This window comes from Taudactylus pleione, unplaced genomic scaffold, assembly GCF_031769625.1.
Source record: "Taudactylus pleione unplaced genomic scaffold, aTauple2 ptg000043l, whole genome shotgun sequence".
NCBI lineage: Eukaryota > Metazoa > Chordata > Amphibia > Anura > Myobatrachidae > Taudactylus > Taudactylus pleione.
In genome coordinates this window covers 11,623,200-11,637,210 of record NW_028284445.1, presented here as the reverse complement: position 1 = coordinate 11,637,210, position 14,011 = coordinate 11,623,200, and the positions used below count along the sequence as shown (strand labels likewise).

The following is a 14,011-nucleotide window of genomic DNA, read 5'->3' as shown; positions in this document are numbered from 1 at the left end:
GGCTGGGGCAACGCCCAAGTAGGGGCGGCAGTCGGGGACTGACAGACGGTCCGCGATGGACACCAGCACCTGGGAAAACATCGCCCATGGTGGCTCCTGCGACATAGGAGGCTCAGACATACCAGGGAGCGCCTGGCACCGTCCGCACAGGCCGTCCTGTGACAAATCCTCCCTATCCACTCCTGCAAAACAGCGCCTGCAGGAGAACAATACCGGAGCCCCGGAGTGCTCAATCTCCTCCTCAGACATGACTTAGGAAGAAAACGTGCGCACTCACCCGTGTGCTGGACAACAGCCCACAATATGGCACTGTGTAGCACACAACTGTATGTGACGGACCTCACAAATACGTGATCTATATAAGTGAGGTCAGTAGAAACACCCTTCCCCCGCACACCTGTAGGGCTTGTAGGAGAAGGAAAGGGATAGGTATAGACTGACAGTAAGTAGAAAAAAGACACAGACAGGCAGCACTAGCAAAAGTCACATACCATGCAGGAAGATATACTCACTGCACCTTTCCACTACAATCAACCTCCCAGATTCAGTGTCTGGGAGGGCTATAGTGCTGTGTACACTGTCCTTTTGCAGGGGAGAGGTACACAGGGGGACCGGTCCGCGTGCTCCCTGAGAGTATCTGCGCTGCCACTTAAAGAACATGGCTGCTGGAGACCTCAGAGGAGGAGTGGCCGAGGAATCTGCAGCTCAGCGACGCCAGACTACGTGCTGAAAGGCGCGCTGAGCTGAGGGGAGGAGCCGCTAGACAGGGAAGGCTTCGTCCTATGGCTAGCAAATTTAACCCCCGGGTTGCCGGCATCCCGCTTGCCGTTTATTTACCCTGGTGGTCTAGTGGTCTGGCGGGGTATGCCTCCGCTGGAGGGGGGGCCCGCCGCCACCGCTAGCGCCCCCGGTCTGTCCCCTAGACCGGGGGCATGGGACTGCATTTAAAAGGAACCCGCGCACCGCCGCTAATCAGCGGTGCGCGGCTTACCTTGATCTCCCCGGCGTCTCCGGCAGCAGTCCCGGGGGAAACCAGAGTCCGGCTAGTACAGACTCTGGCTTCCCCCGCCGCGATCCCCAGTTCAGGGCTGGCGTCGCGGCGCCAGCAGGGAGAAGGAGCGGCAGCGTGGGCATCTGTACAGACAGCCTATCGCTGCCGCTCTGGAGAAAAAAACTGAAGTAAAAATAAAATAAATTTAACTTAGTTAAAAAAAATAAATAAAAAGCTTTAGGGGGCTGCTCCTGCAGACCCCCCCCCCGCAGGGTGACCCGACTCCGGCCGGGCACCATCTTAAACTGAGGTGCCTGTGGCTCGGGGACGGGGTATAGGGGAGGATGGACCCAAGTGCATCCTGGGAGCAGCTAAAAGCTTTAACTCCGTGGTGCCCGAGGATCCAGCTATATACCCCCAAGGTCACCCTGTGGACCCCTATGGACCCTGAAGTAGAAAAGCAAGTAACTTCGCACCTTGGTAAGACCATGCTGCACATCAAGTGGGGCAGGTGTAACATGTGCAGAGATTTAGCTTTGGGAGGGGAGGGGTTTGTCCTAATGGAGATCTAAATTGCATTGTAAAGCTGCCCAGTATGTGTGGGCTCATGCAAAAGCAGCCAGAATTTAACGTGCATGCAAATATGCGTGTGCCCCCCTCGCATTTCAGTATGGTTTGTTCCAAATACAAAGTCACTCGCTTTTTTTTACTTCGCTCCCACCTCAGAATCAGCCTCTATATGTGGACACAAAACACATCTGAAGATCAAAGCAACTAGACAATTTCTAATTTGGGAAATCAGCACCAATGATAAACGTTGCCATTAGTAACTTAATATCTCGTCTCCAAATCCTTCCCCCGAGGCACATACAGGGACACTTATCTTACTAAACAGTAGCCATTTTTTTGTTTAGTATATATCCAAAATAAACAGTCAGCACAAACATATTTAATGTCCATGCTAGGGTGAGATTTGGGTATTCACGAAAAGCACAGACACGTTTTTAAAAAGACCCAACGTAGCAGTGACTGGTAGCAAGGCTCAATGTGCAGCATATCCTTATACATCGGTAAGTAGCATCAGTAAATAGATATTACATAGAGGACAGAAACCACTCACTTTTTCAGCTTCGGTCATTTTGTGTTCCTCACTGGTGGACTCGGGTGGAGGAGGAGAATGCTGCCCATCAGTTTGTACCTGGGGCTGTGGTCCAGCTTCATGGGTTTCTTGCTGGACAGGCCTCTGAAAGAAAACCCAGGCACAAAGATGTATGATGTGGGATGGTCTGAGAAGAGCCAGTACCGCAAACTGACTGCTGTAGGAGCAAAGGGAATGTAACATACACGCGCACTAATGGCAGAGTCTATATATATGCACCTTACACTTACACTAAAACAGATCATGTCCTAGATGCTAACCAAAAAAGCCAATATGATCAACTTCTATGCTGACCAAGCACATGCTAAAGAGTCCACTACAGCATCCTGCCATCAGTACCTGAGAGTTACTTACATAGTTTTCCATAGTTTCTGTAGTGCCTTCATTTTTCATCTCCACCACACTATCCAGAGCATGGTCATCGTTTTCTTCCACCTCCATCTTCTCCACCACAGACGCGGTGGAAACGCTGAAGATCCCGTGTGTATTGACCCGAACCTTCACTTTCACCTTAGACTTCTCTCCATCTTTAGATGCAGATATGTTCTGAACAACAAACTGGCCTAGAACAAGATAGGAGTTTTAGCCTAATAAACTAGACGCCTGTCTGCACATGGAAGAGGCTGGTCAAGTATTAGCAATCCAGCCACCACGTTTCGTCTATAGCTAGCCTGGCCGACCTTTTTCTCTCCAGCTGTTAAACTACAGGTCCCAGCATACCCTCCCATCGGTCAGCTGGTAAAGCATGCTTGGACTTGTAGTTTAACAGCTGCAGAGTCACAGGTTTACCAGGCCTACTCTACAGCATTGCCTACAGTATCTTATTTGATTTAAAATAAATTAGAAGGATTAAGTATGTTCCATATGTTTAAGTTACTATTACATTCATTTACCACTTTAATGCCAATGAAAGTACATAGAGCTTAAATATCCCATCGACGGATATAAGACAACTACTGTAATTAGGGGACTGTAAATTGTAAAGTTTAAAGCTGCAGAGGATACAGAGAATCCTTATAGTAGAATGGGCTCATATTCTCCTTCTGCTCTTGTGTAAGGGAACGTTGCTATACAGTAAGGCTGGTGTTACAGCAAGGGTGACACTATAAATGGTAATGGGTGCCCATGGAGTGATCAAAGTACTTTAGGAATGATTAATAAATGAACACACAGCACTAACATGCACAACAGACAATGCCATGGCGATGGAGGATACCTTACCTATTTTAGGTTCTGGATACGGGATGGTGGTAGGATCAGAATAAAAGGCTTCAAGCTGAAATGGATTCTTCCTGTAGAACGTGAGGACTTTAGAGAATGGAGCTGCATGGTTTCTGCTGAAGACCTCATGGATCCTATAAAAGGAGCAGATGAAAATATTTTACTGAACATTAAAGTGAATGCAATGTATCATTCTCTCACTAGTGTGAGGCTTTGGGTCAAAAGTAATAGCCCGTGATTTAGGAAAGCCGGCACTATTCTGGCAAGATTAGATGTAAAGCAGCGAATAGTTTCAAGGAAAAACACGAGCTATTATATTTGGCCCGATGTCAAATATTCTTTTTGAAAGCAGTGCAGGTGAAATTGTGCCTTTTAAATGCAGAAAGCTTATTGTTAAGTCATGCTTAATGGCCTAACTCTTTACACATCATGTCTGGGAGACTCCTGACTTTCTGGAAATACTCCCAGTAGAGCATGTCATTCCGTCCACTTACTAGTGAAACGGGCAGGACAGGGCGTTAGGGGGGGGGGGGGTCTGTTGATGCAATTTGCATCGGTGGGCATGGCCATGGCGACACAAATCACAGGGCAGAAACCCACCCTGCACTTGCCAGTTAGATCTCCCGGAGGGGAGATCCTTAAAGTAAGCAAGAATGATGACACGGAAAAAAGAATAGTGCAGTAAACTGAGGCGCTCAGAAATTATAGTATTAATTCATATTCCAATATAACATTTATTAAAAAGATTCACAGATTCAATGACTCTCGGGAGTACATATAAATAATAATGTACACAATACTGCTATAAAAATAGACAGAGTAAAAAAGCAATAGTCCTTCATATAATAAAAAACGCTATTCTGTAGTTGTTTCAATGGAAGGTATATTGCAACAGTAGCAACTTGAGCACACAATATATTACAGTGTGTCTAATAGTGTTCCTGGAGTAAATGAGGACAATTAGCTTATTTTCCTCTCTAGTCCTCCTTAAGACTCAAGGTCTAAGTCATACGTTTGCATATGTTAATGAGCTCTGGTATAGCTCTGATCCTCAGTCCGGTTATGCTGTAAATAAAAGAATGGTAATTCCGCATGTGTGGAAAAAAAAGTCATAATATCCAGTCTCCTCATTAATACTCACTGTCCATAGCAGACCCTCAGCGTTCAGCCGGCCTAGCTCATTGAATATCTTCTGTATAGCAGAGGACCGCCGGAGGTATTACAGCTCCCTGCCTGCGATCAGCTGACCCCCTGGATTGCCTGTGCAGCAGCGCGAGTCATCTGTGGGGCTTTCGCTTGTTGCCGGCTGAACGCTGAGGCTTATTTACTCCTTAGGTTTCTATTATTTTTATAGCAGTATTGTGTACATTATTATTTATATGTACTCCCGGGAGTCATTGAATCTGTGAATCTTTTTAATAAATCTGTTATATTGGAATATGAATTAATACGATAATTTCTGAGCACCTCAGTTTACTGCACTATTTTTTTTTCCTTAACCACCTTTGTGTATGGAGAGTGGCATTCTCCAGGTCTTAGTGCTGGTTGGCTGCTAGAGATATTGGTTTGATCTTTCACTACAAGTGACTCAGTAGGTGCAAGTTATTTTGTTTAAATTTCAAGAATGAGGACACCACTACTTATAGAAGCAGCAGATGACCTTATCTTAAGGTGCATACACACGTAACAATTTGTCGTTAACTATGTCGTTATCGTTCAAAAAATCGTTCCGCGTGAGTTATAACGATGAATGATAATCGTTCAAACACGCTCCCGTTTGTAGTTTATCGTCCATTTCAGACTGTCCAACATAACGATTTTCATTAAGGGAAGGAATATTTTTCATTCATCGTTGTAAAAATCGTTCATTACACTACAAAAAAATCGTTCACTTATTCAAGGGAAAATCTGACAGAAAATCAATTGTTGGTTACAAAATCGTTACGTGTGTATGCACCTTTACAGTTAGAACCATCCATGCGGTACTATTGCTAAAGTGGCCCAATAAACGGTTTTACAATGAAGAAACACTACATACATTAGCTTGTTTTAGTAAATAAAATATTTGAAGGCATGGACATCATTTTGCTTAGAAATATAGCTTCATGTTTATAAGTCACGTCTTACCCTTCAGCCTCATCTGCTTCTGTGCTCCATCTCAGTGAGATAGGATAAGGCACCACATCTGTGACGGAAAACTCTCGCACTTTGAAGGCTGGTGATAGAATGGCACACTGCACAGGAAAGGGATGAACATAAAACACACCATGTAATTATCAGGATATATTCATTGCCGTCAGGACAAAACTCAGTAGATCTTCTCTTTCAGAACTGGGGCGTCAAGACTCTCTTCCTCTTGTGCCTCACTCCGAGCAATTTAGTCATTAAAGACTGTAAAAATGCTTCAAAACTGAGCAGCAAACAAATCTCCTCAAAACATTGTTTTCTCTGGGGGACACTGGACCATGGGTTGCAAGGAGGATGAGAATGAGGAGTCATCTCAGGGTATGGAAGACCTAATTATGGCGGTACGACAGTGCTTTGACTGCCTGGATCTTGACGCCTCTGCAGCGGCGGAGGGGCCGTTCAAGCGAAGGCGTAAGAGGGTCATTTGTTTTCCAGCTTCTCAGGATCTCTCGGATCTATTTAAAGAAGCATGAAAGACCCTGGATAAAAAGTACGCTACGCCTCTTAAGTTTGCAGCCCTTTATCCTTTTCCACAGGAGCAGGTCGCTAAGTGGGAGCTGCCTCAGAGTGGATGCGACCGTGGCTTGTTTAGCCAAGCACAAGGCTTTCCCGGTCCAAGGGGCAGCCTCCTGTAAGGATCCACTGATAATAAGTTGGAAGGATACCTTAGGAGTATTTTTATGGGCGCCGGGGTTGTTATTCGCCCATTGTTGGCATCTGCATGGATGTCTCGAGCCATGGAAACGTGGGCTGACAAATTAGTGGCAGGCCTTTCCGGTCACTCATCCAGAGAGGAGTTGCTGGAACTGATTTGTGCGGCAGCAGACTATGGACCGGATTCAGTCCCACTCGCTAGCAAGCGGCTGCTCGTTGCAGACGATGTTCGCTAATGTGCGCATGCGTGTAGTTCGCAGTGCTCCTGCGCAAACTAGTACGAGCGATCGTAATGTGCTAGCTCGCCCTGCAAAGACAGCCCAGTGGTTTGAGTGACAGGAGAGGTCGTTTGTGGGTGGTAACAGGGGCAGGCCAGTAGTAACGGGGGAGTGGAGTTGTGGTGTTTTAACGCAGTTTCTGGGGCGTGCATAATTAACAGGCAGCGTCATATTACACATCTCCTGCTTGAATAGAGTGCTTGCGGTAGGGTACAGTGAACCGCAAGCACTGTGGTCAGATCAGATGGAACCAGATGTGCAGATGGTTGTATATACTTCCTAGAGATGACGTACGCTAGTGGGTGGCTAAAAGACAAGCTGGCGGGCGTCTGTAAACACAAAGAGATCGCTCGCCAAGACATAATGGGCGTGCTTATGCCTTGCCGTGCGAGCGGCTGCCTTGACGTCACTTAGCTGAATTTCCATACGCTGGGAGCGAGCAGCCGCATCTAGCGAGTGGGTCTGAATCAGGTCCTATGTGTGAGGCCGTACAAGATGGGGCGTAGATTTCCTCTAGAGTCTCAGCTACGGCAGTCGTGGCGTGCAGAGCACTCTGGCTCCGCGCCTGGGAGGTGGACGCCGAATCTAAATGCGCTTTAGAATCTCTCCCTTTTGGCGGAGGCATCCTCTTCGGCTCCGAGCTGGACACTATCATATCCCAGGCGACAGGTGGAGAGAGCACTTTCCTGGCTGTGATGCCCCAGAAGCAAAAGGGCTCAAGATTCAGAGTCTTTCGCTCTTCTTTTCGAGGGTGGGGTGGGGACCGGTTAGAGGTCAAACGGCCAGAGGACGATTTTTCCCCCAGTAGGGGTTCTGCGCCACGGGGTAGATTCTCCGGTACATTCAGGCACCCAGGTGCTAGGGCACCTGAGAAGCAGAGTACCTGACAGGATCTCAGCCCATCCGGTCTTGGAGAAGGTGGGGGGGCCATCTCCTCCTTTTCAGAGACTGGTGGGTAGCTTCGGGAGCAGATGTCTGGGAAAGTGGCGTTGTCTCCTGAGGTTATGTGATCGACCTAAGGGGGCCACCACCAAACGTTTCTTCACCACTGCATTGCCCAGGGAGCAGGAGAAGAGACTGGCTTTAATCCAGGCTCAGTTCCCTCTGTTCCGAGGGGGTTATAGCACCAGTTCCACAGTCTCAACATGAACTGGGTTTTTACTCCAACCTGTTCCTGGTCCGAAAGCCCAACGGCACTTATCGGCCGATTTTAAATCTGCCAGCCTTGAATGCCAGCCTACAGGTAGATTGGTTCCGCATGGAAATCGCTCCGATCAGTGATCCAGGCTATGTCGGCAAACAAGTTTTGGCGTCTCTCGACATCAAAGACGCATATCTCCACAAACAGATTTGGGCGGGGCATCATTCTCTACTCAGGTTCACAGCTGGGAGAGCTCATTACCGATTCCAGGCTCTACCTTTCGGACTGGCTACAGCTCCGCGGTTCTTCACAAAGATCATGGCAGCGATGGAGAGTCTGCTGCATTCCGAAGGGGTAACTATTGTACCCTACTTAGACGATTTACTAGTGAAGGCGAATTTGGCTGCCAAACTTCAGCTCCACCTGGATCACACGGTTCAGGTGTTACAGTATCACGGGTGGATACTGAATCTCGAGAAGAGTCACCTCACGCCGTGCCAACGTCTGATGTTTCTGGGGGTGATCTTCGATACGGCACTGCAAAGAGTTTTCTTGCCCGAGCCCATAGCCCGAACCCTTCAGGACTTAGTCAGGGAAGTGCGGTCTAACCCTCGCCCATCCGTCTAGCTGGGCATGAAGCTACTGGGTACGTTATGTCTTTCACTTCGAGACCATCCAGTACGGCCGCTTCCATTCACGGATTCTCCAGTGGGCGATTCTCCGGAATTGGACGGGCCGCTTGGACGACCTCTCTTCTCATTTGCTGGTTCTGTCAGGCAGCACTCGTCAGTCACTTCGCTGGTGGCTGATTACCGATCACCTTCTCCAGGGTCGGTCCCTGGTTAATACCAACTGGATCATTGTCACCACAGACGCAAGTCTCAGCGGTTGGGGAGTGGTGACGGAGAACCACTGTCTCCAGGGCACCTGGTCGTCATCGGTTTTTCGATAAATGTGCTGGAGCTCCAAGCCATTTATCTGGCCCTGTGCGGGGCCAGGCCCCGCACAGCAGCAGACGAAGCAGACTATTGCAAGATGGCTCCGCTCAGTGATCTCAAAGGCTTATTCTGATGTGGGGCGTCTGGTACCAGACTTCTCCTCAGCAGGCACTTTTTAAGTTGTACTGAAGTCAGGGGTTGCAGAGGGGAGGAGTTATAGATTTCAGTGTTTAGTGCCAAATCCACACCTTCCCACCTACAACCCATGGTCCTGTGTCCCCCAGCCTGACTCTAAAAAAGTATTCAACAGTAAGTACCAAAAATCCTTATTCTGGATAATAGGGATTGCAAATATATATATATATATATATATATATATATATATATATATATATATACATACATACATACATACACACACACGAAGGTGCAGCACTCCCCTCTCAATAAATCAAGCAGAGACCAAAGGATCAATAGAACATTTCAGTACTATCTTCAACCATATACGGTTGTATATATTGAAGATAGTACTAAAAGTACTGAAACGTTCTATTGATCCTTTGGTCTCTGCTTGATTTATTGAGAGGGGAGTGCTGCACCTTCATGCGTCTATTTATCCCTATGTGAGGGCACCCCTGCAGGATTTGGTTTATTATCTGGAGTGCCGGACCTGGAAACATTATATATATATATATATATATATATATATATATACACACACACACACACACACACACACACACACATACACAATATCAGGCAAAGAAGGCGGCACGCGGATTGGGAAGATGGTAAAATATTGTGTTTATTTGCCAACAATTCAAAGAACATACGTATCTTTCTTCAGGACACACGGAAATAGATACGTTCTTTAAAACGACAAGAAATGCACACTGTATTTTACATTCTTCTCAGTCTCAGAGTGCCGCCTTCTTCACCTTCCATACATTTGGGGACTTGGAATCTCATTAAGAAAGGCACCGGAGTAGTTACGTATCCGGTTAGTGCCGGATTATAAGATTTTGTCTCATACATAAATATATATATTTATTTCATAAATTTACCAATCCTTATGAATGGCTGTTATGGGTTAACAGAAAAAACAAACAAACAAAAAACCCACACAACACCCCACATCGCTGATAGGCTGGCATAGATGGCGACGAACCATCTGATCTCTGCCATCATTACCCATCCTTAAACCTCATTGCAGCTCATCTTAGAGGTCTAGCTTCTGTCCTAACAGACACATTAAATGTAATTAGCATTGAAGAATTCCCTTTCATTCCCACTTACTCAGTCTCTATAGCAACATTCGGTAGCCAAAAGGTAAATCAGTTTCTGCACAAATGGGAATAACCTTATGGGCAATACCACGGACAAGGCACGCCTCTGAATCATGCTTACTCACTGCTTCTTCATATGACAGTGCTTGTCCCATCAGAGAGCGCACACACCATAATTTAGGGCCTCATTCAGCAAGGATCGCAATTGCAAAGCTGCACACAGGCTACAGATATGATGTATGCACACAGGCAGCTTTGCAATTGCAATTCTTGCAGATATGCAGATATGGTAATGCAGCAGGAGGCATCACGCCTCTTGTGCATCACTTATCCGAGCTGAGTTGTTCAAAGTGTCGGATAATCTGCGTAATAATCGGCCAGCTGAGATGACCCATGTGGTCACACAACTGGCCTCTGCGGTTGAGACGAAGAGGCCAGGAAATCTCCGTCAGCCTACGGAGTTCCTGACTCCCCCCCCCCCGCAATACGCCTCTGTTTCAGGAAACGAAGGCCATTGCCGCCCCCTCCCCGCACAAACGGCAGCAGACTGTCAATCACTGACAATCTGTGAGCGGGATCGCATACCCGTTCTGCACGTGCACTGAATCAGGCCCATAGACTCCACATTCTGAGCCGGTTTCAGAGGTGGACGCAGTTTACATTCGGTCAGAACTGGCCTCTGCTTTGTAGTCTGTACCTGAGCAGCACTGCACGTGTTGTGGTGGTATTGTTGCAACGCAGGTCGCAGTGCGTCTTCAGACAGTTTGATTGACAGACTGTAGGCATTTGGGGTCGGTAACTGGGAGGAGTATAAAACGCAGGTGTGTCGCCAGGGTTTAGGGGCGTGCCAGAACCAGTGACTGAGTCTCTGGATGCAGATTCACTGGCCTTAGCAGCTTAGTTGTGGAGGACATTCTGAGCAACCATAGAGTTGCTGAGATGTCAGAGAGTGTCCAAGAGATGTTCGCAATGTTCATCTGATGCTGCATCTTCAGACGTATGCAGTGGATGTAAGAAACTGGCGATGGGCATCTCATTACAGAAGACGGCACCTGCATCATTTGCATATGTTCTCAGATCCGCAGCGTCCAAAGATGCAGCACCGACACGGACTTGGTCAATCTCTGAATTACTCTTGTAAAATAGTATAAGCCCCTTTCATTATTTATTTGCATTCAGCTCAATTAAACAAACTGGGGTAGATAGAGTGACCTCCATCGAGTCCTCTTCCTAACCACAAGGGTTCCTCACCAACATACATCAAGTGACTGCATTCAACATACAGTGTCTCTCTGGGGTTTAATGCAGGAATGGCCCTCATAGAATACTCAGCTCATCATTTCTAAACAATACACTGTAGGTAAATATTGTGCCAGCACAAGCAAGTGTCAGGTAAATAAGCCATTTTATAGAAGACTTTACATCTTATTACATGACAGCCTTGGTAACTGTGGCATAACCTACCGAACATGGCTCATATTTCAAATAAGTAAAAATACTTAAAAAGCTTCTAAAATCAGATTATGGGGAATTAATGGAGGGAACCATGCTACTTTTTTTAACCGATTTTGGATTAGCATAAATAGCTTTGGATATTACAGGTGGTTGGAGATAAATGTATATGTTTCTAAAGGAAAATGTAATAAGCTGCGTTCCTTTCGCATGTTCTGCTAAACGTTGTGTCAATAACAGGTGAAGGATTTCAGGGTGGGTCCAACTGAAGTATAGAGTATACTGTCCATGGTGCGAATCCAACCGCTTTAAATGTACAGTGGATTACCTTAGTGAATTATTTTACCTAGGTTGGTTAATCGATTATATTTTCAGATTAACCTTTTCAGTGCAGACTTTTAATGTTTTCTCTTCAAACTTTGCGTCAAACCTGACACCCACAGCAGGACGCAAAATAAATTTGAAAGTCAAGTCATTCTGCGTACCTGGAGAGCACAGCCCCTTGCAACCGCTTCATCTGCATTTAAAGTGGTGCGGACGTCTTTCCCAAAGAACTTGGCGATCTGCTCTTTCACAGCCGGGATACGAGTAGCTCCCCCAATGACCTCCACAGAACTGATGTCTTCAACTCTAAGATGAATCTGTTCCATTAATGAGCGCAAAGGAGCATCGATTCTTTGCAGGAGGTCAGCGCACAGCGTTTCAAACTGTGACCTGTAAGAGAACACATCCTACATCAGATAACATGAACATGCTCCAGGCCCATAACAGAAACATTGGGTTTGGCAAAAAATGCTGCTCACCTGTTCATACGTCCCGACACATCTAGATCATTCATGAAGCACTCAATATTGAGAGGGAGGTCGGTGCTATTGCTGCTCATCAGTTTTTTCAGCTTTTCACATTCCTGGTACAGACGCAGAAGAGCTCGAATTTTGGACTTTACATCCAGTTTGTATTTGGTCTTAAACTCGCCACAAAAGTATTCAACCAACTCTTCATCAAAGTTCCTTCCTCCCAAATATGGGTCAAAGGCAGTTCCTAAAACCTACAAAGGAGGACTTGGGTTGATTACTTTATTAGACCAGAATTTTAGGCCCAAGTAGTCAATGATTGTTTAAAAGTTATGATAATCATACCTTTAATTTGCCTTTGTTGAAAGCACAGGCAGAGATTTGGAAAGACGAGTGTCCCATATCAACAAAAACCACTGTCTTGGGTTTCTCTTCTGGAGCTGGGAGGTCCTGCTTATAAATCCCATAGTTCAATGCAACTTTAAAATGTAAAAATGACATTATTGAATAAACACGCTAATTTTATGAAAGTTACTGTCCAATCATAACGTAAATGTGTAATACAAAAAAAAAAAAAACTGAACAGATATTTTACATTTTTTTTTTTCTTTTAATCATGTTATCTTGAGAGGGCCATTAAACCAAATAAGTAAAGAATGAGCAGCAATTACAATGCTGGTTCTCACCTCTCTGGCTTATACACCAGAATGGAGGAACAACAAGCATGCTTTCACACAGTTGGACAATCAAAATGGGACTCTGCACAAATGCCTGCACATCCAGGCAATTAGATGTATACTTATAATCAAATGTTGCTATATTGATCAATATACTGTAAGAAGATATTAAGAGTTATGGTAGACTTACCTTTGTTAACTCTATTTCTTCAAAGTCCATAGGATCCACAGGGATACAGGCCCTCATTCAGAGGCGGTCGGAGGATGCAAGCGGTCGCTCAGAAACTGGGCGGCCGCTTGCATCCTGACCGCCCGCCTCTGTTTTGGTCGTTAGGCTGTGGGTTTACACCCACAGCTCTAACGACCGCTCGGGTGATGGTCGCGATGGTCAGAGACCATCGCGACCATCGGGGCTTACGACGAGACCCTAGGGTATGGTCTCACTTGTCGTAAGCCCCTGAGAGCTTCTGGCTCTGTCAGAGCCGGAAGCTCTCCACTGACATCACAAGTGATATGGGGCCTCCCCCAAACGGTAGGCGTTCCCATAGGAACGCCTCCGTTTGGGCTGCCACCCCCCCGGCCCGCCTTCGAAACGGGGCGAGCTGTCACTCAACATTGACAGCTCGCCCCCTTTGGAAAGAGACCCGCTACGACCGGCGCTGTCGGTCGTAACGGGTCTCACGCATGCGCAGTGGCCAAACATCGAGGCGGCCGTGCGGTCGTAGACCGTACGGCCGCCTCTGAATAAGGTCCACAATGTGGTGTGTGTGTGGTTGGAGTGATCAGGGCACCAAACAGTTAAAGCTTTAGCTCCCAGGATGCTCCAGGCCTCCTCCACATATATCCCGCCCCCTACCATAGGCAGACAATTTTGTAAACAAGCCCAAGGCAGGAGCTGGAAAGGGGAGAAGGATGAACATTATTCTCAAGAACTCTCCCAGAAGATGAAGAAATCTGTGATCAAGAGTAAAAATACCCAATGAGGCCAGGTGCGTCAGGGTGGGCGCCCTGTGGATCCTATGGACTTCGAAGAAATAGAGTTAACAAAAAGGCAAGTCTACCATAACTTAATTTCTTCTTCAGGGTCCATAAGGGATTCACAGGGATGTTCCAAAGCAGTTTCCCTTAAGGGGGGGACGGGGACGCTCCTGAGCAGAAAAAAAGATTCTGACGCCAAAAGGAAGCATCTGGAGAGGCAAAAGGTATCAAAGGTGTAGAACCGGAGCAAGGTGT

At 46.5% G+C, this 14,011-nt stretch overlaps 1 protein-coding gene across 1 annotated transcript in view; it reads right to left on the bottom strand.

Moving 5' to 3' along the window:
• Positions 1–14,011, bottom strand: part of HSPH1 (heat shock protein family H (Hsp110) member 1) — a 44,650-nt gene that overhangs the window by 15,040 nt on the left and 15,599 nt on the right. The window contains exons 6-12 of the mRNA XM_088460255.1: positions 12,447–12,580; positions 12,111–12,355; positions 11,793–12,021; positions 5,499–5,605; positions 3,372–3,505; positions 2,505–2,713; positions 2,112–2,234 (exon numbers count right to left, since the gene is read on the bottom strand). Coding sequence (XP_088316381.1) covers positions 2,112–2,234; positions 2,505–2,713; positions 3,372–3,505; positions 5,499–5,605; positions 11,793–12,021; positions 12,111–12,355; positions 12,447–12,580 — 1,181 coding nt within the window. The remainder of the gene's footprint in view (positions 1–2,111; positions 2,235–2,504; positions 2,714–3,371; positions 3,506–5,498; positions 5,606–11,792; positions 12,022–12,110; positions 12,356–12,446; positions 12,581–14,011) is intronic.